At 42.0% G+C, this 25,730-nt stretch overlaps 1 protein-coding gene across 3 annotated transcripts in view; it reads right to left on the bottom strand.

The window, feature by feature from the left end:
* The window catches only part of fez2 (fasciculation and elongation protein zeta 2 (zygin II)), a 28,065-nt gene extending 6,261 nt beyond the window's left edge, over nt 1-21,804 (bottom strand). Inside the window, exons 1-6 of one of the 3 annotated variants that reach the window (XM_018093883.2) lie at nt 21,099-21,804; nt 8,656-8,764; nt 7,784-7,900; nt 4,284-4,428; nt 2,774-3,042; nt 956-1,036 (exon numbers count right to left, since the gene is read on the bottom strand). In XM_018093883.2, coding sequence (XP_017949372.1) covers nt 956-1,036; nt 2,774-3,042; nt 4,284-4,428; nt 7,784-7,900; nt 8,656-8,764; nt 21,099-21,445 — 1,068 coding nt within the window. In that variant the 5' untranslated portion in view covers nt 21,446-21,804. 3 annotated transcript variants of the gene reach the window in all.
* Between the last annotated feature and the right edge of the window lie 3,926 nt (nt 21,805-25,730).

Here is a 25,730-nt window from a genome sequence, read left to right as displayed (position 1 = left end):
CTGATCATTGTACACTGTTTATGAGTAGACACATCTTTTATCCTCAGCAAGTGTGTTCAGGTGCTAGCTCATTATACCACAAGCCCAGATGAAAGCTCAGAGAGGAAAGTCTCCAGCTGTGCTACAGAATCTATGGATGTTCATGGAGTCAGATGCTCAGGCAGCAATAAAGACCCACACAGTTTCCACAGAGTCTCTCAAAGAGATTATGGATACCACAGGAATCCACTGAACTGGGGGTTTTAAAGGAATAGTGTAAAAATGTCAATGGGCAAAACAGTTAGACTGCTTAAAATAAAAAATGTTTTCAATATAGTTAGTTAGGCAATCAGTAAAGCCTGGAGTGGACAGATGTCTAACATATTGGCCATAATGCTTTACAGCTCTCTAAACTATAGTCAGTAACCAATCAGTGACTTGGGGGGGGGGGGGGGGAATATGGAAAATTACTGTTAAGTTAGTTTGCATTTGAATCTGCCTTGTGTATAACAGAAGAGAATAGTTATATCCCATGTGCCCCCCCCCTAAAGTCACTGACTATCTAAGTTTAGAAAACTGAAAGCAGAGTTCTGGCTGTTCTCTCATTTAATTCTCACATCATAAGAAACACTATTTAATTCCTCCATGTGACAGGTTAAACCCAAAAAAAGGGTTAAGTTAAGGTACCAAGCAAGCCTAATTGTACAATCATAGTAGGTTATTCATATGTAAATATTTTGTAAAATATATATTAACATTAGTTATCGTGACACTTATCAAAATATTTGTATTGTTTAATGAATGTGAACCTGCATTCTGTTTGTTTTACCAAGCTATAATAAAGCATTAGCCACTGACTCCAATAAAAGTCTCAGTACCAGTAGCCCAGCCATCATGGGAAAAAGCTTTGGGGATATTTGCTGACTGGCAGAGGACAAACTGACTGGCAGAGGTGGTGAAGATAAAATCCCAGCACCTGTTTTTCTCCTCCTGGGTTCCCAAATGTCTGGCGAAAGCTATTCTGTATGACGTTTGATAAGCCTTCCATGCTGAAGCGCTACACACACCAAAAGTATAGCAAGAAGTGAGAAAGGAAGACAAAAGAGAGTGTTAGTTATCTTTAAGAAAGATGAGAGTGAGAAATAACAGGGTGCAGGCATGCCACACAAAAGAGATACAAACAGTTGCGCCATATAATAGAAAGGCACAGAAGAACCACGCAACATCTAATCCCTGCTTCCATTGCTGCCCCAATTACTACTTCGCCATAAATTCCTGGGAAGGAAACAAGGTTATACTCCTAAATATTGCATTTTTTTTGGAACATCCTAAAGACCAAAGCTCACCCACTGGGTTTTAAAGGGGACCCTGTTACCTTGAAAAAATAATTCCAAATTCTCTTCTGTTGTGTTTGTTAACCAAAATAAACTTTAATTACACTATATAAATAATATAAAGCTTGTTTTTTTCAGTCCTGGAACTATACAATCACAACAAGCAGGCAGCTGCCATTTTGTGGACACGGTTAGTAAGGCAAGCTTTGTATCACCCCAAAATCTTGCCAGAAAGGGAGGAGTAATGTGAGTGCTGAATGGAAAACTAAAGTTATTGTCTGCCCCACCTCTACACCTGTGCCTAAAGGCACTAACAGCGGGGATTTTTAAATGCCATTATAATGGGTATGGATGTGTTAATAAAAAAAATTGGGGGTTCCATGTTTAAAAATGACTTTTTTTTATACAGCTTTTTATGTCTGGGTGCCAGGTCCCCTTTAAAGCTGATCAGATCCCAACTGCAGGCCAGCTGCACCCTAACTGATCTGTACCTGGAATATGAACCTCAACTGCCTTGGCTGTAAATTAAAACCCAGTGGGTGAGCTTTAGAGGGTAAAACAGTGGTTACCAAATTGATTTGGGTGGAATACATATTTGATCCTCTTAACACCTCTGAAAACCCAACTGAAATGCCAGCGATTGTGAGGTTTGGAGTGAAATGCCAAGTTGCTGATGAATGGCTGGTGCAGCAATGCTATGCTATATCTTGAAACTTGTTTTAGGCCAAACAGGCCATGGACAGAGGTTGGTCATCCAGGTGTGGCACTAACAAACAAAAAATCCCACAATTACTGCTGTAGGGTATTAAATGAAAATTGACATTTTTGGAGTGATATCTGTCTTTCATCCCTGGATTACTTCAGCTCTGTAAACAAGGGAGAAGTGGGTCTCCTCACAAAGTCTTCCCAGATTGAGAAAATAATATTTCCCTTGCTAACAAATGCTGTCCCAAACAATTTTTTATGGCAGATAATTTCAACACATGTCCTTCTTTCAACCTCCTCCAAGCTGCAAGGCGATGCAGTTCAGCACAGGACACGGTCGCTCAGCAAACTGAGAAGAACCTGAGAAGGACGAGGCTCTCTCAAAGTTGTTCTTACACAAATATGACATATTGAGGGCAAAAATAAATGCAGTTAATACTCATGTTATTAGTAATGCTTGAGCAGGCTCAAAAGCAGATGCCATTCACAGAGGAAGATACAGCATCTATCATGGAAGGTTAAGATATTTCAGAAAGGAAGAGGCTATAGAAACACAAGGCTATGTTACAGCAGTGTAACATTAAGCTGTATAATTTGTAGGTAACCTTTTCCTGCCATCCAAACATTTTACAAATTGGCCTATTTAGGCAGCTTTTGCACACTTGTGACTTGTTTCAAATGCAAAGGAAAAAAAGCACAAAAAACAGGAATATGTAACACCATACAGCACAGAAAGCAGGAATATATAACCGTACCGTTCCTGGCATGTGACTCCTCTCCTTTGTGCCATTCTGTGCATTTGCACTTTTCACCCTTCTCTTCTTTTTCACATTCTCCTTGTGCTCTTTCTGTTTGTTCTGTACTTCGATGAGGACTGAAATGAAGCTGTTTTTTACTTCTTTCTCAAATTCTAACTCATCCCTCAAAGCCAACTGCTGAATTAACTCCTCTGAATAATCCTTAATAGCGGTCTCGATTTCTTCAAGGAGGTCATTTAACTCTGCAACGGACATCATCTTCACTTCTTTCAAATGGAAACAACACCCAGATTTTAAAACTTGGAAACATGTCTGATTAAATCTGGTTAAACTCATGTGTAAGACCAGCTATACATACACAACAATGTTTTGGCATGTTACTCTTACCCAATCAGAATCACCTACAGGCGCACACACACCTAAATAAAAACAAGGCCATATTTTTCTGCAGCTATAGTCTAAAGATAGATCATTTAATGCTGAAAAAAATGAAAATGCACTGGCCTAGACTACTTTATACCAAGTATTGCACTGCCATTTTCTCCATTGTTTCTAGGCATCCCCTGCACCGACTGAAGCTGGTCACAGGAGTAGTACAGGAATCAACTAAGACGTTCTGTACTGCGTTTGCACACGCACAGGATAGTGCAGGGAATGCCTGTAGAAGTAAAAAAAGATGGTTGAACAGCACTCAAGATAAAATACCCCAGGCCAAGGCATGTCTTTTTATGAAGAGGAGCACTGGGCTGGGGTAGCAGGTTACCAATTATAATCACTATGGGTGTACAAACTATTACCACATCCAAAGATTTTTGATGCTAAAGGAAATTGTAATTCTAAGCAAATATTTAATACTATGAATTTATTTGCTTGTTATTGCTATTAAAAAGTGATATCTGACTACATTTCTGTACTCTGCATGGCTTGTCATCCCAGAAAATGTAGCAAAACCTGTTCTCATTCAGCCAAGATTCTAAACCCCACAAAGCCTTGCAAACTTCCAGAAATCTGTGTTAATATGCAAGGTATTGTGGGACCCATAGTCTTTTCTGGAGGAGAGCTGTGTTGTGCTTCATTGCTTAAAGAGTTAATGAAAGTGAAATGAACAGAAAATTAAAGGCAGTCACTAGCAATTATATTTAAAAATGATTTTAAAACACTAAAAAAGGTTTAATTAATTTATATTATAAAAGTTGCTTAGAACTTCCACATAATAGTATAAATGTGCACATTGGGTCCTGCTTTTTTTTTTATAAGAAAAATAAACATTTTTATTACTCATTTTTAGTTTTTTTTTTTTAAAATTGGTCAATATTTGTTAACATTGTTTTTAAATAATACCTTTTTTATATGTTACTTTTTATAGATCATTAATAATAATGTAATTCTAATAAAAATATTAGTTCAAACGTAAATGGGTGAGCATGTAAAAGTTACCCTAAGTACACAGGACAGAGCACCAATGACATTCTGTGAGACACATGATTGATTGAATAATTTGACTTACTATCTTCATGGCTGCGATTAGTAGAAGCCTTCTTTAGGGTCTGAATCTCCTGCGAAAGCATGGAAAGACGGTCTGACTGACAATGGGTATCATCCTCTTCTGGATCAGGGGATTCCTGCATCATCTCCTCAATTTCTTCAATCACCTTCAAAAATATGCACCAAAGGATTGAAGGCACCAAAGAGGGAATATGATACTATAGATGCAGAGCATTTGGATACAACCCGGAATTAAAATGTATTTAACTGACAATTTATATCACTGATCCACACTACAGGTTATTCTGTGTAGAAGTCTTTATTTTAAAAATTATTTAGAAATTAAAAAAACTGAAAATGCTTGTATTATATTGTATCCACAACACTTTCTGACCTATATAATTAGAAGTCACATAATGAATTGACCATGAAACACTGTTAAGTACATTATTTAAAATTGTAAAGAATATAGCAAAACTGTTACTATTTTCTTAGAGAAAGTCATTAACTAAAACTTGTCAAAGAAGCAAATAATAGCTCAGTGGCAACTCTGAAGGGGCTGGAGAGACCCACAGTTGGGTTGGGAGCAACCTTCCACAGGACAACTAGAATCTGGATGCTTTACAAACGTGAGCTTTTAGAAGTCTAAACTTTCTGGCCTTAGCACAAAACACTATAGCCTAACGCTGCTCATCACAGTCAAAACACCATCCCGAAACTGAAACATGGTGGTGATAATAACATCATGCTGTCCAGATACTCTTCATCAGCAGTTACTGCAAAACAGCTTTTGAGGTTAAGACGGACAGAATGAAATATAGGGAAATGCTACAGGAAAACCAGTTTTAGTCTGCCAGAGACCTGCGACTAAGAAAGAGGTTCACCTTCAATTAGGAGCCTAAACACACAGCCAGAGCTACACTGGAGCTGTTTGAAATCAAGAACCTAAATGTCTAACAAAGGTCCAGTCAAAACCCAGAATTTCCCAATCCAACCATTGAGAACTTGAGCAATTTTGCCAAGGATGGGAAAAAAACTCCATGACCTATTCTAGAGTGACTTACCTCACATTACCTACAAAGTTATGAGTGGTTTCACACTATTCTAATGGTAAATTAACAAAAACAATACAGTGGCTTGCAAAAGTATTCGGTCCCCTTGAACTTTTCCACACTTTGTCACATTACAGCCACAAACATGAATCCATTTTATTGGAATTCCACGTGAAAGACCAATACAAAGTGGTGTACATGTGAGAAGTGGAACGAAAATCAGACATGATTCCAAACATTTTTTACAAATAAATAACTGCAAAGTGGGGTGTGCGTAATTATTCAGCCCCCTTTGGTCTGAGTGCAGTCAGTTGCCCATAGACATTGCCTGATGAGTGCTAATGACTAAATAGAGTGCCCCTGTGTGTAATCTAATGTCAGTACAAATACAGCTGCTCTGTGACGGCCTCAGAGGTTGTCTAAGAGAATATTGGGAGCAACAAACACCATGAAGCCCAAAGAACACACCAGACAGGTCAGGGATAAAGTTATTGAGAAATTTAAAGCAGGCTTAGGCTACAAAAGGATTTCCAAAGCCTTGAACATCCCACAGAGCACTGTTCAAGCGATCATTCAGAAATGGAAGGAGTATGGCACAACTGTAAACCTACTAAGACAAGGCCGTCCACCTAAACTCACAGGCCGAACAAGGAGAGCGCTGAGGCCCATGGTGACTCTGGACGAGCTGCAGAGATCTACAGCTCAGGTGGGGGAATCTGTCCATAGGCAACTATTAGTCGTGCACTGCACAAAGTTGGCCTTTATGGAAGGAGTGGCAAGAAGAAAGCCATTGTTAACAGAAAACCATAAGAAGTCCCGGTTGCAGTTTGCCACAAGCCATGTGGGGGACACAGCAAACATGTGGAAGAAGGTGCTCTGGTCAGATGAGACCAAAATGGAACTTTTTGGCCAAAATGCAAAACGCTATGTGTGGCGGAAAACTAACACTGCACATCACTCTGAACACACCATCCCCACTGTCAAATATGGTGGTGGCAGCATCATGCTCTGGGGGTGCTTCTCTTCAGCAGGGACAGGGAAGCTGGTCAGAGTTGATGGGAAGATGGATGGAGCCAAATACAGGGCAATCTTGGAAGAAAACCTCTTGGAGTCTGCAAAAGACTTGAGACTGGGGCGGAGGTTCACCTTCCAGCAGGACAACGACCCTAAACATAAAGCCAGGGCAACAATGGAATGGTTTAAAACAAAACATATCCATGTGTTAGAATGGCCCAGTCAAAGTCCAGATCTAAATCCAATCGAGAATCTGTGGCAAGATCTGAAAACTGCTGTTCACAAACGCTGTCCATCTAATCTGACTGAGCTGGAGCTGTTTTGCAAAGAAGAATGGGCAAGGATTTCAGTCTCTAGATGTGCAAAGCTGGTAGAGACATACCCTAAAAGACTGGCAGCTGTAATTGCAGCAAAAGGTGGTTCTACAAAGTATTGACTCAGGGGGCTGAATAATTACGCACACCCCACTTTGCAGTTATTTATTTGTAAAAAATGTTTGGAATCATGTATGATTTTCGTTTCACTTCTCACGTGTACACCACTTTGTATTGGTCTTTCACGTGGAATTCCAATAATTATTGATTCATGTTTGTGGCTGTAATGTGACAAAATGTGGAAAGTTCAATACTTTTGCAAGCCACTGTACTTTACAATAGTTTTGTCTAAGATATAGTGCAGGGACAAAACTTCATGTGCAACATATACATAACAAATCAGATGTAAACACATGCAGGGTCAATAACTGGACAAAACACTATTAACCATTTGATTTGCAGTGGAAGTGGAACAGTGGAAGTTGTAGGAAACATTTTCCTTTTTCAAAAAAATTTCAACATTTTCTATTGCATATTCTTACAAAAAATGGCTGGTACAAATTAAACGATATCCTTTATATGACAAAATTTACAAGTAGACATTGATTCATAACTTCCAAAACAATAGCTTCCTTTAAAGGAGACAGAAAGGTAAAAACTAAGTAAGCTTTATCAAAACGGTCTATGTAAATACAGTCATAAGCACTTACAGAAAAGCTCCTCAAAAGAAACACAGGATTTATTATCTCCTTTTTTGTAAACATGTTCTTTGGGTGTCTGACTTCCTCTCTCAGAAATATCCTCCATTAGTCAGACCTGAGTCTGTGCAGCTCTCGCTCCACCCTCCCATAAGAATTCACTCCCCCTTCCATCAGAATGTGTAATCTTAGCAACCAGCAGCTAGAGCTGCTCACTGAAGCTACTGAGACCAAGTTAAAATGGCAGCTGCTATCTATGCAAACAGAGGAAGCTTTTAGGGCTGTTTAATCAGGTATGACAAAGCTTTCTGAAAGAATAAATATAGTGTTCTAGGTGGCACTAATGTGGCAAATCTATTAGCATTAAAATGCCAAAATGCCTTTCCTTCTCCTTTAATCAAAACATCTTAGCAAAAACCCAGCAATAACAATAACTGTATTTACCTGCTCAGCTGTGAAAAGTGGCTCTTCATTAATGCAAGAGACAATGATTGAGTGCATATCTAACTGTTCTCTTAACTCCTCATCATCAGACAGGTCAAGATTTAAATTCTCATTCACCTAAAAAGAAAGTTAAAAAAAAAATCTGACCAACACTTTGAATTCACTACATAGATACACGTCTACGAGTAGCGACCGTCTCCCATCAGGCAGAAAAATAAGCTAGTGCTTATTTCAGCTCAATATATAAAATACATTTTAGGTTAAAGGCAAAATATGTATTACTTATAAAGAGAGATTACATTAGACTTTTAAACTTGTGGAAATGGACTTTCATTTTACGCAGAGTAGGTTGCTTGTCACGGTGAGGGGGGGGGGGAAATTGTGGAATGCCTTGCTGGGCAATGTTGTGATGGCAGAGTGAGTGGCTTGGACAAGCATATTTCCAAGCAATGAAGTATGGGAGTATTTTAAGAGTGTGTGGGCATAGGAGTATTGTAGTGTACATGTATATGAATATAGTAGTATACAATTATAATAATTTTCAAATATATATGTATGGTAGATTCCAAGTATGGGAGTGTAAAGATACAAGAATGATTAAACAAGTATAATATATTATGAAAACAGAAAGTGTATGTTAAAGCCCAACTTGTATTGGAAAAAAAAAGATTAAAAAATGTGGCACCCAAAAGCCTTCATGGCTCTAGCAGAAGTGAAGTCTGCCACAAAATATTTATGCTGCTTAGTATTGTGTCTTGCCAGCAGCAAAACCTTAGCTTAGCTCACCGACGACATAGTACGTGTACAGAATCAATGTAATATTTACATAATGCTGTAAAAATAAACATGTATAAAGCTATAAATAAACTTACAGCTTTATCCAAAAGGTTCAGGGTTGGAAGATGAAGAGCCCTTGCGTGAGAAGTCTTCCAGTCAACAGGCATCACATTGCCATAATTATCAGTCAAGGCATTCCAGATCCTACAGGAAAATTGTTCCAGACTTAAATACATTTGTGTGGCTTTGATGCATATAAATCACAATTCAAATTCTAGAGAAGTTTCCTTGCGAGGCAACTTCGGGAAAACAAAGCGATGTGTATGCCATCCCACCGGCGATTTACATTCTTGGTGGTATATAATTTCATGAATAGAACAAAAACATAGGGGTACAAAAAATAGTTGTTTTTTCTTAAGCACTGCACCACAAAGTATAATAGTTTAAATTCAAAGGATAACAACAAAGTATCCCCTGCAAGCTATATTTTGTACAAGCAGACAACAAAATGTATTTTAAAAAAAATGGAATGAGACTTATTACAAATAATTATTTGCTATATACATATATACACACACACAGTTGCTAATCTGAAGAAAATCAGTTGCCAGTTAGCAACCAAAGTTTTTTCTTTCCAACTTGTAGTACGCAGTTTAAATATTTAAACATTACAGATAGATACTAAATTGCAATTGCCAATAGCAACCAGTGTTTGTAAATCTGGTAATGTATAAGTAAATGGTGTTACTCTAGTAAGTGAGAAGTGCAAGAGTCCAATACCGCTCCCCAGCCCCAGAAGCTTGCATATGTTGACTTCTTGAAACTCTCTTTTTGAAAGTACTGGTATGGAATCTATAATCCAGAATGTATGGGACCTGGAGTTCTACCAATAATGGATCTTCATACCTTAAGTCTGCTAAAAATTATTTGAACATTATATAAGCCCAATAGTATTGTTTTGCCACTGTAAGGCCACTCACCGTCCACGGGGTCTCCGGCGATCTCCGGGGGAACACACGCGCCGCGTGCGTTCCAGTGCGCATCGGCGCCGCAACTGACGCGGACGCGCGCCTTGCCGTATGTGTATTGATGCATGCGTATTAACGCATGTGTATTGACGTGTGTGTATTGCCGCATGTGTATTGACGCATGCGTATTGACGTATGTGTATTGACGCATGCGTATTGACGCACGCTGCGCCGGCGTCCTTACACGGAAGGCCTTTAAAAGGCCAAAATAGATAACCATCAGTGCTCGGTTATCTTTACCAGCTACCTAGTGTTAGTACCATTTGGAAACCTGTTTATTGACCCTTGCCTGTTTCTTCGACCTGTGAACCTTGCTGCCTGCCTCGACCCGGACCCGTCTGACTACTCTTTTGCCTACTCCACGGTACTTCGTCTCTCGGCCTTCCAGCCTCTCTCCACTGCTGTGCTTCCTGTCTCATCTCCAGGTTAAGCCTCCAGCCTAGTGCGAGGTGCTTGCGGGTGACATTCTCGTCTGACCAGCTCGGCCTGACAGTATAACCGAGCCATGGAACAAGAGGAAGATGCATCTCCTCTTACTGCTCTGACGCAACAAATCGTGGCCCTCGCTCACGCTGTTAGAGAACTTCGAGCAGACTACAACGAAGTGCAAGAACAGCTACAGACTATACAGTATCCTGTCCCGCCTCCTGTGGTTTCATCTCCACCACCTCCTGTAGGTGCTGCTGCCAGTCCACCAGCCCCTGAGCCCAAGATACCGCTCCCAGATAAATTTTCTGGGGATCGCAGCGCTTTCAGGACTTTTGTGAACGCCTGCAAACTCTTATTTGTGCTCCAACCACATACCTACTCTACAGAACAAGTTAAAGTGGGAGTGGTCATGTCTCTTCTACGGGGACAACCTCAATCATGGGCTTTTCGGTTGATGGAGGAACATAGTCCATACCTCCTAACAGTGGACGCCTTCTTCCAGGCTATGGCCGTGCTGTACGACGACCCCCATCGTAAAACTACAGCTGAAGCTGCCCTAAGGAACCTCCGACAGGGAACCCGTCCTGTGGAAGACTTTACTATGGACTTTCGTAAACTTTCCGCTGACACTGATTGGAACCAAGCGGCCCTTAAACATCAATTCCGCCTTGGTCTTTCCTCTTCCCTAAAAGATGAGCTGGCTAGGGTTGGAGTGCCAGACTCATTGGAGGCTCTTATCCAGCTATCTATCCAGATTGATCAACGTCTGAGAGAAAGAAGGTTGGAAAAGACTACTCAGTTTCAGTCTTCCTGGGTGCTACCTAAAGCGTCACCCCCGATTCGGGTAGACTCCGGGGTTCCAACTCCTCCAGAACCCGAACCTATGCAAATTGGGGCTCTTCGACCATCCTTATCCCCGGAAGAGCGTATTCGGCGTAGGAGACTGAACCTTTGTCTTTATTGCGGACTGTCTGGTCATGTACTCAACAGCTGCCCAACCCGTCCGTCTCCTCCTCGTAAGGATCCTTCCCTAAGTACCCTTTGTACCCCGGCTGCATTTCTCTCCACTGCTCACGTTTTCTCTCTCTCTACAGTGGGAAGACAAGGTCCTGGTGCTTCCGGCCATCCTGGACTCCGGGGCTAGTGGCTGTTTTTTGGACTCTAAAGTTGCAGATCTTCACAAGATTCCCTTATTGGCCAAGCAATCCCCTCTCCTCATCAGAGTGGCCGACGGTTCGCCAATCAGTTCCGGGCCTAGTATAAAGGAATCAATTCCCCTACGTGTTTGTGTGAATAAAATCCACTTTGAAGTGTTAAGTTTCGATGTGGTGACTTCTCCTCTCTCGCCTATTATTATTGGCTTACCGTGGTTACGTAAACACAACCCTATAGTAGATTGGGATAAAGGCAAAATTACATTTTCTTCCCCTTTCTGCAGCGCTAATTGCTTTCATGTCTCCTTTGTGGATTGCCAGAAGTGGTGCTGTGTTTCCTCAAAGAGTCCTTCCGGGAGACCTCCTAACTTACCCTCTGAATATTGTGACTTTTTGGACGTCTTTGACAAGAAGGGGGCCGATTCTTTACCCCCTCATCGGAAATATGACTGTCCTATTGATCTCCTTCCAGGGTCCCAAATACCCTTCGGGCGTATTTATCCATTGGCAGAGCCTGAGTTAAAGGTGTTACGCAATTATTTGGACGAGAACCTAGCCAAGGGCTTCATTCGTCCCTCTACCTCTCCAGCTGGGGCAGGGATCTTCTTCGTGGAAAAGAAAGATCATACCTTAAGACCCTGCATTGATTATCGGAATCTCAACACTATAACCATCAAAAATCGGTATCCTTTGCCTTTAATCCCAGAGCTCTTCCAAAGACTCAGAGAGGCAAAGGTTTTTTCCAAGCTTGACCTTAGGGGTGCCTACAATCTGGTCAGAATAAGAGAGGGAGATGAGTGGAAAACCGCGTTCCGTACTAGATATGGGCATTTTGAATATCTCGTCATGCCCTTCGGGCTCTGTAACGCGCCTGCAACGTTCCAACACTTCGTCAATGACGTCTTCAGAGATTACTTGGACATTTTTGTTATTATTTACCTAGATGACATCCTTATTTTTTCTAAATCCTTAGTTGATCACCGGATCCATATGAAAAAGGTATTCTCTCGACTTCGCTCACACGGACTATTTGTTAAACTTGAAAAATGTGAGTTTCATAAAACCTCTGTTGAATTTCTCGGATTTATTATTTCCGCTGATGGAATCCAGATGGACCAAAGTAAGGTCTCAGCCATCCTAGACTGGCCAGTCCCTGCCTCTAGAAAGGATGTCCAACGTTTTATTGGTTTTTCCAACTTCTACAGGAAGTTTATTAAAGGATTCTCACAAATCATTCTTCCCATTACTCGACTGACCGGGGCTAATACCAAATTCCGTTGGACCCATCAAGCCCAAGCAGCCTTTGAGACGTTGAAAACCCTCTTTACTTCTGCACCCATTCTTCAACATCCCGACCCCGTAAAACCTTTTATCCTGGAAGTCGACGCCTCAGAATCTGCAGTAGGGGCCGTTTTGTCTCAGAGGATGTCTCCGTCTGGAACCCTCCATCCAGTTGCCTATTTTTCCCGGAAAATGAACAAATCTGAACAGAATTATGATGTGGCTGACAGAGAACTCTTGGCTATCAAACTTGCCTTGGAGGAGTGGCGGTACCTTTTGGAAGGAAGTCTCCATCCTATCTTGGTTTATACCGACCATAAAAATTTGGAGTACCTTCGCATCGCTAAAAGACTTAGGCCACGACAGGCTCGTTGGGCGCTCTTTTTTATGCGTTTCAATTTTCACTTAACATATCGCCCGGGCTCTAAGAACTTTAAGGCTGACGCTCTGTCTAGAATTCATTCTTCTCAAGAAACCGCTCCAACCTTACCCAAGACTGTTCTTTTGCCACAAAATTTTTTGTCTATCCAGTGCTCCTTGATTGACCGGATAAAACAAGCTTCGGTTTCCCCTCCTCCCGGTTTGAACCTATCACCTAGAGATGGACTATTCCTTTTCAAAGATAAAATTTTTGTGCCTGAAAGCTTGCGCCTAGAGGTCCTTCGGACCATCCATGACTCTAAGTTGGCGGGTCACCCTGGTATTAAAAAGACTATCATTTTGGCCAAAAGACTTTTTTGGTGGCCAAAATTAACAACTGACTGTGTTAACTACACCAGGTCCTGTGATGTCTGTGCCAGGTCCAAGGATTCCCGTACCAAGCCTTTAGGCTCGCTCCTTCCCCTTCCAGTTCCTTCTAGACCATGGGGCTCCATCTCCATGGATTTTATTACAGACCTACCTCTATCTTCGGGACAAACTGTTATTTTTGTTATTGTGGATCGTTTAACCAAGATGGCCCATTTCATATCCCTACCCAAACTTCCTTCTGCCGCCTGTACGTCTGAACATTTTATAAAAGAAATCGTCAGGCTACATGGAGTACCCGATGAAATTGTTTCAGATAGAGGTACTCAATTTACATCTCAATTCTGGAGATCTTTATGCCGCTCATTACAAATTAGGGTGTCTCTTTCCTCTGCTTTTCATCCTCAATCCAATGGGCAGACAGAGAGGACCAACCAAACCCTAGAACAGTATTTGAGATGTTTTTCTACCTATCGCCAAGATGATTGGGCTTCCTTGTTACCCCTTGCGGAATTTGCTTATAATAACAATTTTCATTATTCGATTCAGCAATCTCCTTTTTTTGCTAATTATGGAATACATCCTGCCATCTTTCCTTCCTCCCTTAATGAGATTTCGGTTCCTGCTGTGAAAGACCGATTACTGTTTTTGAAGGAGAACTTCAAGATTCTTCAAGAGTCCGTCAAGAAAGCCCAGCAAAGCTTTAAGACATTTGCAGATAAGAAGAGGCGTGGGGATCCCGAATTCAAAGTCGGCGACAAGGTATGGCTTTCTTCCACGAACCTAAAATTATCTTGTCCTACACGGAAGTTGGGTCATCGCTTCCTTGGTCCTTTCAGGGTTATCAAGCAAATTAACCCTGTTGCCTTCCAGTTAGACCTTCCCAACTCTTGGCGTATTCATCCAGTTTTTCATTCTGCCTTATTAAAACCTGTGGTCATTAACACTTTTGCTGGGCGAATTCCTCCTCCACTCCCACCTGTCCAAGTCAACGGTCAAGAGGAGTTTGAAGTGGAGGATATCCTTGACTATAGACTAAGAGGTAGACAACACCAATATTTGGTTAAATGGAAAGGCTACGGTCCAGAAGAAAATTCCTGGGAACCTGCTTCTAATGTTCATGCACCACAGCTATTACGAGATTTCCACCGGAGGCACGGCTCTAAAGTTAAGGTTCGCGTCCAGAGGCCGCTCCTAAGGGGGGGGGCAATGTAAGGCCACTCACCGTCCACGGGGTCTCCGGCGATCTCCGGGGGAACACACGCGCCGCGTGCGTTCCAGTGCGCATCGACGCCGCAACTGACGCGGACGCGCGCCTTGCCGTATGTGTATTGACGCATGCGTATTAACGCATGTGTATTGACGTGTGTGTATTGCCGCATGTGTATTGACGCATGCGTATTGACGTATGTGTATTGACGCACGCTGCGCCGGCGTCCTTACACGGAAGGCCTTTAAAAGGCCAAAATAGATAACCATCAGTGCTCGGTTATCTTTACCAGCTACCTAGTGTTAGTACCATTTGGAAACCTGTTTATTGACCCTTGCCTGTTTCTTCGACCTGTGAACCTTGCTGCCTGCCTCGACCCGGACCCGTCTGACTACTCTTTTGCCTACTCCACGGTACTTCGTCTCTCGGCCTTCCAGCCTCTCTCCACTGCTGTGCTTCCTGTCTCATCTCCAGGTTAAGCCTCCAGCCTAGTGCGAGGTGCTTGCGGGTGACATTCTCGTCTGACCAGCTCGGCCTGACAGCCACCAATATGAACTTGTATAGCTTTGTAAGGATCAAGTACAGGTATGGGACCTGTTATCTAGAATGCTGGGGACCTGGGATTTTCCTGATAAAGGGGTCTTTCCGTAATAGGCCTGGGCAGCTGGACCTCTATTCTATCGCATACATAAGATTTTGGGGTGATACAAAGCTTGCCTTAGTAAGTGTCCACAAAATGGTGCTTGCCTGCTTGCTGTGATTGTGTAATTACAAGACTGAAGGAAACAAGATTTATATTATTTATATAGTGTAGGTGGAGCTTATTTTGCTTGACAAACACAGTAAAAAAAGAATTTGGAACTATTTCTTAGGGTGACAGGTCCTCTTTAAGGAATGTTAATACAAAACAGCAACTATGAGGAAGCGTATTAAAGAAAATAAAAAAGTAAATAGTGCAGTATGTTTGATGATAATAACACTACAAATTACAGATCTGGATTGAGTTAACAACTTGAATTATTATATGCTTTGTGATTCTTCAGATGTTTGTGAGTAGCCTGCATTAAGGGGATTTTATTTTAATAAAACTGTATCATGCTATTTGCAAATCTTTTCTATGTATCATACCAAATGAGGACTTTGTGTTCATCGTGAAGCCTCTGCTTTCCCCCTTTGGACAGTGTCTGGTCAGTAGGCATGCTTACCATATGACTGGTGGAGGATTCACATATTTTTTACACAGTATACTTCATTTGGAAAGGTTATATATTTAGTGTAATTTTTACAATTGTTTTCACTTTGTGGGGTTATCAGTCCAGCATACTACACTATATATTTTTTTAATGCACTTCCTCATAGTTGCTGATTTGTATTAACAAGCCTATTCAGAGGGGTGAAAGTAAGGGAGCTGCAAGCAATTTAATCACCTGTTTGGACTTATACGTTGCATCGCTGATTGCCTTTCTATTTGGCCCCTTTAAGGAATGTTAGTAGTTTCTTTAATAAATAAAAAGCTACAATGACATAGGCTTAGTTATAGATTTATACCCAAACTTGAACAGTATCCTCATTCATGTTGGCAGTGCCAGGCTTGGATGGCCAATAGGGTAGAGTGCCAGCTTCCTAGCCAGTAGTTCTTTGGTTTGTTCCCAAAAGCAGACCATCTTCATATAAGCTTTAAAGCTGACCAACATGCGCTGATTTTCACATTGTGGACTCCAAATAATCATCCCCACAATTTTATACCATGGCAATTGGTCGTTTGGTCGATTGGACAGGTCAGAAAATTTTGGATGGTTAACGATAAAATCTGCACGTCTGCTGATATCCACCTACAATGTATTTCTGGGACGTTACTTTCGTACGGTTGTTGTCTCACAACTATTTTATGTTCAGAAAATCCTCTGATTTATTTTTTAGTACTTTATAATTGCATTTAAACCTATGATAAATATCTGAATGTTTGTTGGAAAAAAAATCTGAAAGTGTATGGCCAGTTTGATATTGCTGAGCTTTGGCAGTGATGAAATGCCTTGTATATTGTGTTCTCTCAATTACCAAACAACAGTAGCACCAAAAAACGAAAATGTTTCAAGTAATTGAAATATAATGTACTGTTTCCCTGTACTGGTAAACGTTTCATATTTGCTTCAGAAAGACTTCTATAGTTTATATAAATAAGCTGCTATGTAGCCACAGGAACAGCCATTTAGGCTGGAAAAAAAGGCTCAGGTTACATAGCAAATAACAGACAAACTCCATAGAATATAATGGAAATCTACACAAAATATCTGTTTTCTACTATGTAACCTGTGCCTTTTCATAACATATTAATTACTTTTATACTCTTTCATTATTTGGTGTTTCTGTTTTGCTCCTTTAGGGCTCTGGCACACGGGGAGATTAGTCGCCCGCGACAAATCTCCCTGTTCGCGGGCGACTAATCTCCTCGGATTGCCATCCCACTGGCGAACATGTAAGTCGCCGGTGGGATGGCACACGCTGAGCAGGCGATTTCGGCAAATCGCCGAAGTTGCCTCGCGATGGCAATCCGGGGAGATTAGTCGTCCGCGAACAGGGAGATTTGTCGCGGGGGACTAATCTCCCCGTGTGCCAGAGCCCTTAGGGTGAAGACACACAGAGCTACTTGTCACAGCTACTAAAATAGACAATGCTGATTGTTTACTGATAATTATCTCAACATGTGTTTTAGCAGGGGCAATTCTCAGTATTGTCTATGGCAGGGTATTTTCTAGTGTTTAGTAGCCTTGGAAAAATAGCTGCTTCTAGTAGCTCAGTGTGTCTTCACCCTTAAAGGGGACCTGTCACCCTAAGAAATAATTACAGATTGTTTTCTATTGTGTTTGTCAAGCAAAATAAACTTCAATTACACTATATAAATTATTTTAAACTTAAATCCTTTAGCACTGGAATACACAGGCAGGCTTCGTTTTGTGAACACTGTTATTAAGGCAAGCTTTGAATCTTGCTAAAATCTTGTTTCTGTGCCAGTATGGGGGGACCTGATAACAATATCCATACACTGGTTACACAATTAAATGGTGAGGAGGGAGGGGGAATGTGAGGAGTGCAGTGACATCTAAGAAGTTCTGAATTAAAAGTGAAAGTAACTGTCCGCCCCACCCCTATGCCTAAGGCAGGTAATATATGATTGACAGCTGGGACTTTTAAATGCTTATATAATGGGTATAGATGTGTTAATAAAAAATGGCTTTGGGTTACATGTTTAATTTGAAAAGTGCTTTTATTATACAGCTTTATGTATGGGTGACAGGTTCACTTTAAGGAGAAGGAAAATGTTAGGCACCCCCCAGTGATTGTAGTCACTTACCTGCAACCGCCAATTGGTGCTCCTGTTAGGAGAAAACTGCACCGGGCAGGGTGTATGCAAGCGAGCGTTCCTCTTCCTCCTTTGGTCTTCGCACATGCAAAGTAGAGCGAGCCAGCTTATTCACTCAACTACACATGCACGGGCCCCGGGATCAATGCAAAAGGGGAAGGAAGGGGGTTGCTCACCTGCATTTACCCAAGGCTGATGCAGTTTTCCCCTAACAGGAGCACCAGCTGGGGGTTTCAGGTAAGCAAGCACAGTCACTGGGGGTGTCTAACATGTAACCTTTCCTTTTCCTTTAAAAACAGAGGAGTTGGAGTCGGAGGTACCATAAACTGAGGAGTCAAATGATTTATGTACCGACTCCACTCCCTGGTTAACGGGTTTCCAGATAATGGATCCCATCAACAAGGTGCTGTACAAATAAAAAGGAAATCATTTTTTAAATTTAGAATTGTTTTCTTTCTACATAATAGGTTTCCACATAAGGGATCCCACACCTTTACATAAATTTAATAGCTTGAAGTTTAACCACAGGGCCAAAGCTTACCTGTGGTGGCAGGAAAAAAAGAGACTAAGGAGGGAGAAGGTGGCACTGAGAAGTCTTTTCTGCTCTGCTTACAGGGAAAAACATAACTTGGCCCCTAGTGCCTGCATAGACAGGCAGGACTGCCTCAGGGAAATAGAATTTAGGTGTCAGGTTCTGATACTGCCGATTCCTAAAACTGACATTAACTGGGAAACACTAGGGCAGTTTTCTTGGCTGAAATGCAATATCACCATTGCACACAAATTACAGAGGGACATATTGCAGGAATTACAGGGCACACTGTGTCTATAAAGCAACCTCTGCATTCCCAAAAGGATGAACTGATGCTGTTCTTATTTACCAGATTAACAGTGTAATATATTTGGGGTGGAAGTTGGCATTTTGAAACACCATATTATTTTAGCAAAATCTAACAGCTGCAGAGAGCAGGAGGCTCAGGCTCTACCTGTGTGGCATCACTTTATCTTCATTCCCCTGATAACAGCTCCTTTAGGTCAGTGACAGAAGGGGAAATTAGTCGCCCCGTGACAAATCTTTGTTACGAAATTGTAGCAATATGTTTACATTCTTGCCGGTGGGATGGCATTGCGGGGAGATTAGACGCCCACAAAGATGAATATTTGTTGCGGGGTGACTAATCTCCCCGTCTGTCACTGCCCTTAAAGGAGAGGGAAAGGTAAAAATCACTGGGAGATGCCAAATGTTAGGAACCCCTAGTGATTGTAATCACTTACCTTTGCGAGCCAGTGATCCTCTTTTTTTCTTTGCAGCACTTGCACAGTAGAGTAAAAAGCCAAACTAACAAAAAAGTTTTTTTTTTTTTTTTTTTTTTTACTCTAGTGCTCATGCACTGGCCCTGGGATTCCCAAGTTAGAAGAGAGAAGAAAGAGTTTTCTCCTAACAGGAGCACCAGCCCAGGGTAAAAGATAAGCAATTACAATCACTGGGGGTGCCTAACATTTGGCATATGCATTAATTAAATATGTATTCATTGCCTTCTGGCTGAATGCTGTTCATCATAATGGAAAGCACATGAGGTGGGGTGGGGGGGAGATTTAAATAGAGAAAAACCATGAACTTATCAGAGGCCCAGAGCAGCTGGATCTCTTGAGAAGCCCTGCATTCACATCACTTAATTAGGCACATGACTTTGTGACATTTCTTCACAGCAACAGAATCTGAGAGCAGTCATTTTGGTCTGTAACAGGCTCAGCAGCTCAACTAGAGTTTCAGAAGAAATTATTTGTTATATCCATAGGCAACAGAACAAGGTGGGGGGGGTGTAGGAATATTATTTTCCTCTCCCCCACCCTTCTGAGGTGGGGAGAGAAGCTGGGAAGGCAAGAAAAGTTTTACCCCTTGTTCTCCTCATCCAAACCGATCTTCTGCAGTGCCGGGTTATACCAGACAAAGTAAAACCACAGAATATATCAAAATAAATGCACTAGTACTGAAAGCCTTACATGATCTATGCTTCAGTGTACTTAGGTACAATAAGTACAATATTGCTGCAAATCAATGGCACAAGTATCCCATGGGCAGCATTTTGGTATAATGGGGTGCAGTTAGAGCAGATTATGACCATGAATGTGGCTTTTATTTTTTTTTTTTACATTGGGGCCACATTTTACTTGTTGCCAAGGCCCACCACTCATGGAGCCAGGTGACTAGAGGGCTAATAATTGGTTCCCCCCTGGGAGAGGGCCCTGTTAACTCAGTAGTATGGGGGACTATGTTAACTCATAGCGGCCCTGTAAGTGTGTCAAGCCAAACTGCACAATGAGATATTAATAGCACAGATACTCTCCCCCAATAGCCAATTGGGCAATACTTCCTCTGATGAAGCCCCTAGTGTGCGAAACGCGTTAGGAAGGAGAGAGGGAGCCATGTAGCATAGGATGTACCTTTCCATTTGGTATAGTATGTTTTGTTTTTTGAATTTTGTATTTAAATTCTGAGCCAATAGATGGTTGTGTTTCTCACTGAATAATGTGTTTAATTATTGTATGCTATTTCAGGACCTTTCAGTGAGATACATCTTAGGTTTTCTTTCTCAATCTTACTAATTGTTATTAATTGGGCAATAGTCCCTAACTCAAAGGACATGCAATATTTTTGAATAATGGTCCCAGAGGGTTATGAGCCAAGTGGGGCCTGAAGTGGCAGTCAGTACAGAAGGCCCATGCACTGACCCAGAGTAAATGCCACAATGTTTTTTTTTCTCCTGTGTAGCTGCTGCATTTGCCAGGGTGTGCGGGCATGCACTACTCTGCTGCCTATTGCAAATTCTACAGCAACTGTGTGGCACAAACACAAATGTTTGAGCCATTATTTACCCTTTACATTCCAATACATATTTACCCACAGCGCTGTTAGTCACACTGCAATACAGTGCCCATAACATGCAGTGTGGGACTGGCCCGCAGGATACCAGGTGTCAGTGGGCCCTCCTGCTCCTGACCATTTGGCCTGCTATATGTTCATTCCCTATTTCTGAATGGGAACAAAGGGGAGAAATAGATGGAAGAATAGATGCTAGCATGTAAATAAAAGAGACTAGGAGAATAAAGAGGTTGGGTGAGGAAAGGAGGACAAATAGTTGGTATAGTGGGCTTGTGGTGTAAGGGTCTCTGCTGGCCCCTGGGTCCCAGTCCCACACGGTACCATGCCAGTTGATTTGCTGGGCATGACGCACTATTCTGGGGCAGCAGGGCTCAGTTCCCTCAGGCAGGCCGGTGGGCACAGCAGGGATCACCATTAGTTACAGTGCCAGGAAACACTACTCACTCATCGTCCTTCATCATTCCCTCCTCGGTGATGGGCCTGACAGGCGCGATGGTGCCGGTGTCGGTGCTGTAGTTGCGAAAGCACACGCTCAGCTTCTCGTCGAACTCATTGACCAGATCCTCCATGGACTTGAACCCTCCCATGATCTCCATGGAGAAGCCGTTGTCCAACTCCGCTAGATCCTCCAGCGCCACCACGGCCCCGGCCCCCTGGCCCAGGAGAGGAGCCACAGCTGAGGGCGTGTTGGAATTCACCTTATCCAGGCAGCCGCTGTCACTGCTGGAAGCGGCTCGGAACTCGTAGAAGTCCTGCCAGTCCTCATCGAACTGGGCGAGCGGAGCCGCCATGTTCCTCTGGCGCCCCGGTAAGTTCCAATGGACTGGCCGGCTCCGCTGCGCGCTCCCGATACAAGCAGACCCGGGGCAGCGCGCTCCCGATACAAGCAGACCCGGGGCAGCGCACTCCCGGTTACAGCAGGAACGGCCAGGTCTCTCTACTTCCCGCCCAGTCGGCTGTCAAAAGCCTTCAGTGCCGGGGCCTGGCGCGCCTCTGCCTCTGTCAGGCTCCAAGCTGTGGTACTCGGCGCTCTAGTTCCTGGGGGAGACTGCAGCACTGCTGTATTTACTCAGCTCTCATTACGAACCTTGGCGGCGCTTCAATGGTGGGAAAAGGAAAAGTGGGCGGGGCGGGGCGCATCACATGTTACGGGTGACGTTATTTCGTGTGAGCTGTCAAGGAAACTGGTGGCAGTCGGACTGTATCCCTTGTACTGTACATAAGCTTTCCACTGAGCAGTCTATTATCGCGCAACCCGATACAGCACCTGAAATAAATGTTATATTTACACGAAACCTAAAGGCTAAATATTGAATATTGCTTTATACGAAGCATGTATTATAGGCCCGCTGAGTATGCCAGCAATATAGGTCAGCAGCACAGATGCAAACTGGAAGGATTCTGTGGCATTTCTGGGATTTCTAATATGTGCGAATAAAGGGGTATCAGTGTAGCCTTCCCCCAGGTCAATGTCACCCCCTTTCTGGTGCCGGTTCCCAAACAAGAAGTAAAACAATGGTGACGCAGCTGGTACAATTAGAATGAATTTCGTTCCGAGCAGGACCCGTATATTCTTTTCTGGTTCTTAATGTGAACAATTCAAAAGTAAAATATATCCGAGGCTGTGCGGCCTGTCTACAAACCTGACTGCCTTCCAGTCTCTACATGCCCTAGCACACAGCAAATGCAGCCTTAGGGAATGTGCCACTATTTGTGCCAGTATATGTACCAGTATATGTACCTCATTCTGGCTGACAGGATAAAAAGATTGAAACATCAGGAAGTGAAATAAGATTTTCATACAGACAAGATGAGTGAACCATCCGGCAGCCATAGCGCGATAATATTGGTTAGGATTGTGGGGCCACAGTACCTGCACTGAGAATCATCTGAGTTGGTTGGTGTAGCTTTAGGGTGGCCATACACGTAGCAATAACAATCTTTCGTGTGACCATCAGTCGTACAAAAGATCGTTCCCACCCTCCACTGACGTTCAGGGCTCAATCGTCTCATATGGACGTAGAAACAATAGAAACTTTACCTCCTGCCGATTCAGCCCTAAACATAGATTTTGCTTGGGTGCCTTCAATGGCACCCGATCAAAATCTTTTGACCTGCCCAATTGACAAAATGACCGATATCCTCAGCCTTTGCGATATCAGTCACTTTCGAGTCGCCATACACACACCAAATATCATGCAAAATTGTGCATGTATGGCCGGCTTAAGGCTAAAGTCAGATAAAGTTTTTATTGCACCAGAGCTTAAAGCTGAATACATTACAATATCTGTTTGAAACCCCTCAGGTGTGCATTTTTGGGCAGTGTTTCACAGTTCTGGTTCTGACAATGTAGCAGCTTTTCTCCATACAAGACTAATTCCCCACAAAGCCTTGCATGCTTCTTCACAGCTGGTTCCTGCAACATTTTCCATAGCCAGAATCAGCAGAGACTAGCAAGGGACAGACAGACTCTAGTATCAGTAGCAGTTACAAGTACAATTCACTTTAAAGCCACATTGTAATGAATGTCTATTGTAACACTACACTGAATTACGTCTTCTTTTATTTGGCAGCTTTTACCAGTTTTCCTCTACTCTTAGTTACCTCTTCTGTTCCCAGTGAAAGAACCATTCAATTCATCAGCATTTCCCTATTTCTTTCCTGTTGCAATACTGTATCCCTCACCCTTGTATCCAGCTCATAATAATGCACCCTTCACTCAATACACTGATCCAATTCATTCTTCTCTCTCTTCCATTGTTATAGTAATGCAAACACCTTTGGCTCACTGCTCCCAATTAATCTTTTTTCATCTTGAATTATTGCCATCAGTAAACCATTCGCCCTGTTTGATTATTACTGCCAGTAATATAACCCTCAGTACACTGATCCCAGTAATGCACCCTACACTCTACTCCAGGTTTCTCTCATGCTACAGCAAAGCCTCTCATATAAAGCCAAGGCTCCCTGGGCCCCTCCTTGTCCTGTGTCTTCACTGACCTCTGGTTTCCTCTCTATTTCACTTTTTGTATCATCCTCTTTGTGATACACAACTGGCTATTCCATTCTACATTTTCTGTTTCTTCAGTAGTGAAAGGTCTATCTACCTCTCAAAGCTATACTCATAAACCTGTACCATCCTTTGGACCCTGAAATTTCTGTGTCCTTGTCTTGTGCGGCCCTCAAGGGACACAGAAGATTCAACTGCATTAGGCCATTCCATTCTTGAAGACCAGAATGGGCACCATATGTATTTTTTATATTTATTTTTTATTGTTTTAATCAAATAAAAACAAAGAGAAATTACAGGTAACAGGTCGTAACAATTAAGCAAAAGATACAGAAACCATAGCAGAAAATGTAGTAACGGAAATTGAATGTTCTGTAATGCTTACATCTCACATTAGAAAGAAAGATTTGTTTCAAATAAACTATTTTTACCAAACAGAATGCCTGATTAATGTAATTATATGCAAAATGTATGATAACCTGAGATAGTACCTTAGGATCACGGTGGAGTTTCTTGAAATTCTTGAAAAATAATTTAAAGAGCAATTAAGTAATTTAAAAAATAATCATAGCACAACCACCTGTTTATACTGATATCCATAGGCAAAAGGTGATATTTATTTCTTGGGGAGGTTAAAGGCAACATACACTGGGAAACTTAAAAGTTAGTAACTAATGGGTATGCAGGCTGAATGGTTAATTACTGCATGATTTTGCCATTTGCATGTATTCTTGTCTACATACTGTACATATGAAGTGCAAAATACAAAAAAGGAAGTGACTCACGATTCAGTAGGTGCAAAAAAACTGCCTCCATGCAGGTTTATTTGAGTAATCAGTGAGAAGGATACAGACTCCAATAAACCTGCATGGAGGCAGTTTTTTTGCACCTACTGAATCGTGAGTCACTTCCTTTTTTGTATTTTGCACTTAATATGTTTATAGTCGGAAGCCACACCATTTAGTAATATGCATTCCAAGTTAACTTTATTATAGATTTGATTTTGGATAGCACAACCGATTTTTTCTTTTTTCATACTGTACATATGCTTTAATTACCATAAAATTCTTTACACTTTAACAAGCAGAACAAACCAAGCGTATATCTAAAGTCAAATATAGATTAGCATTAGGGGACACACTGTATGACAAAAATGACCTGCTTTCTGATGGAACACTCACTGCAGAGTTTCAGGCTGTCTCTGAAAGCAACTTCAGCAAAAGAATAATGGGGATGTTATTGGCAGACAAAACTCACACATGACTAACATCGCTTTGGGCAGTTGTCAGCCAGTGGTGTTAAGGCCTCCACCATTAGCTCTAAAGCTGGGAAAGTGCGCGCTATGGAATGATGTACCCCATTCTCCATGTGGCAGTCTGACAGGTGAGCCTGGGAGCCTGGGATTGATGGATGCCAAGAATCCTACCTGCCTTAATGTGTAATGCCAGATGTAGTTTGGCGGAGAAGGCTTAATAGCCTGGAGCTATTTTCCATGATTTGGACTGGGCCTTGTGTCCAAGTAAAAGCAAACTTTAAGGTTACATCATACAATGATACTTTTGACTATTCCGTGCTTCCTACATTGTAAAAAATAGTTTGGGGAAGGCCATTTCCTGTTTCCACACAATAAAGCCCCCATGCACAAAGCCACGTCTGTATAGAAAGGATTTGCTGAGATAAAACAACTGAAGCCCTAATCTGAACCCAAACGAACAGCCATGGAAATCCACCTATATAGTATAGCTGCTAAGGTAAAGTAACCCATATCCCATGGATATTGCTAGCATCTCATAAATCCTGGCCACATGCCTGCTGAAAGGGTGGATATGAGATGACATGATGTTGCTTCTTTGATCAGACGATAATTGTTCACATTAAAGGAAAACTATACCCCATAATGAATACTTTACCAAAAGATATATATTTATATTATGTGAAGTGACCTATTAAAGAATCTTGCTATTTAGTGATGGGCGGTGTGCCCCCTCAGAGATCCCTAACAGGAAATAATGCAGCTCTAACTGTAACAGACTGGCTGTTGTGGCCTAGCATGTATGTGCGCCTTG

The sequence above is a fragment of the Xenopus tropicalis genome, chromosome 5, assembly GCF_000004195.4.
Source record: "Xenopus tropicalis strain Nigerian chromosome 5, UCB_Xtro_10.0, whole genome shotgun sequence".
NCBI classification, from domain to species: domain Eukaryota; kingdom Metazoa; phylum Chordata; class Amphibia; order Anura; family Pipidae; genus Xenopus; species Xenopus tropicalis.
The sequence above is the reverse complement of the archived record's forward strand: the minus strand, read 5'-3'. Positions and strand labels throughout refer to the sequence as shown.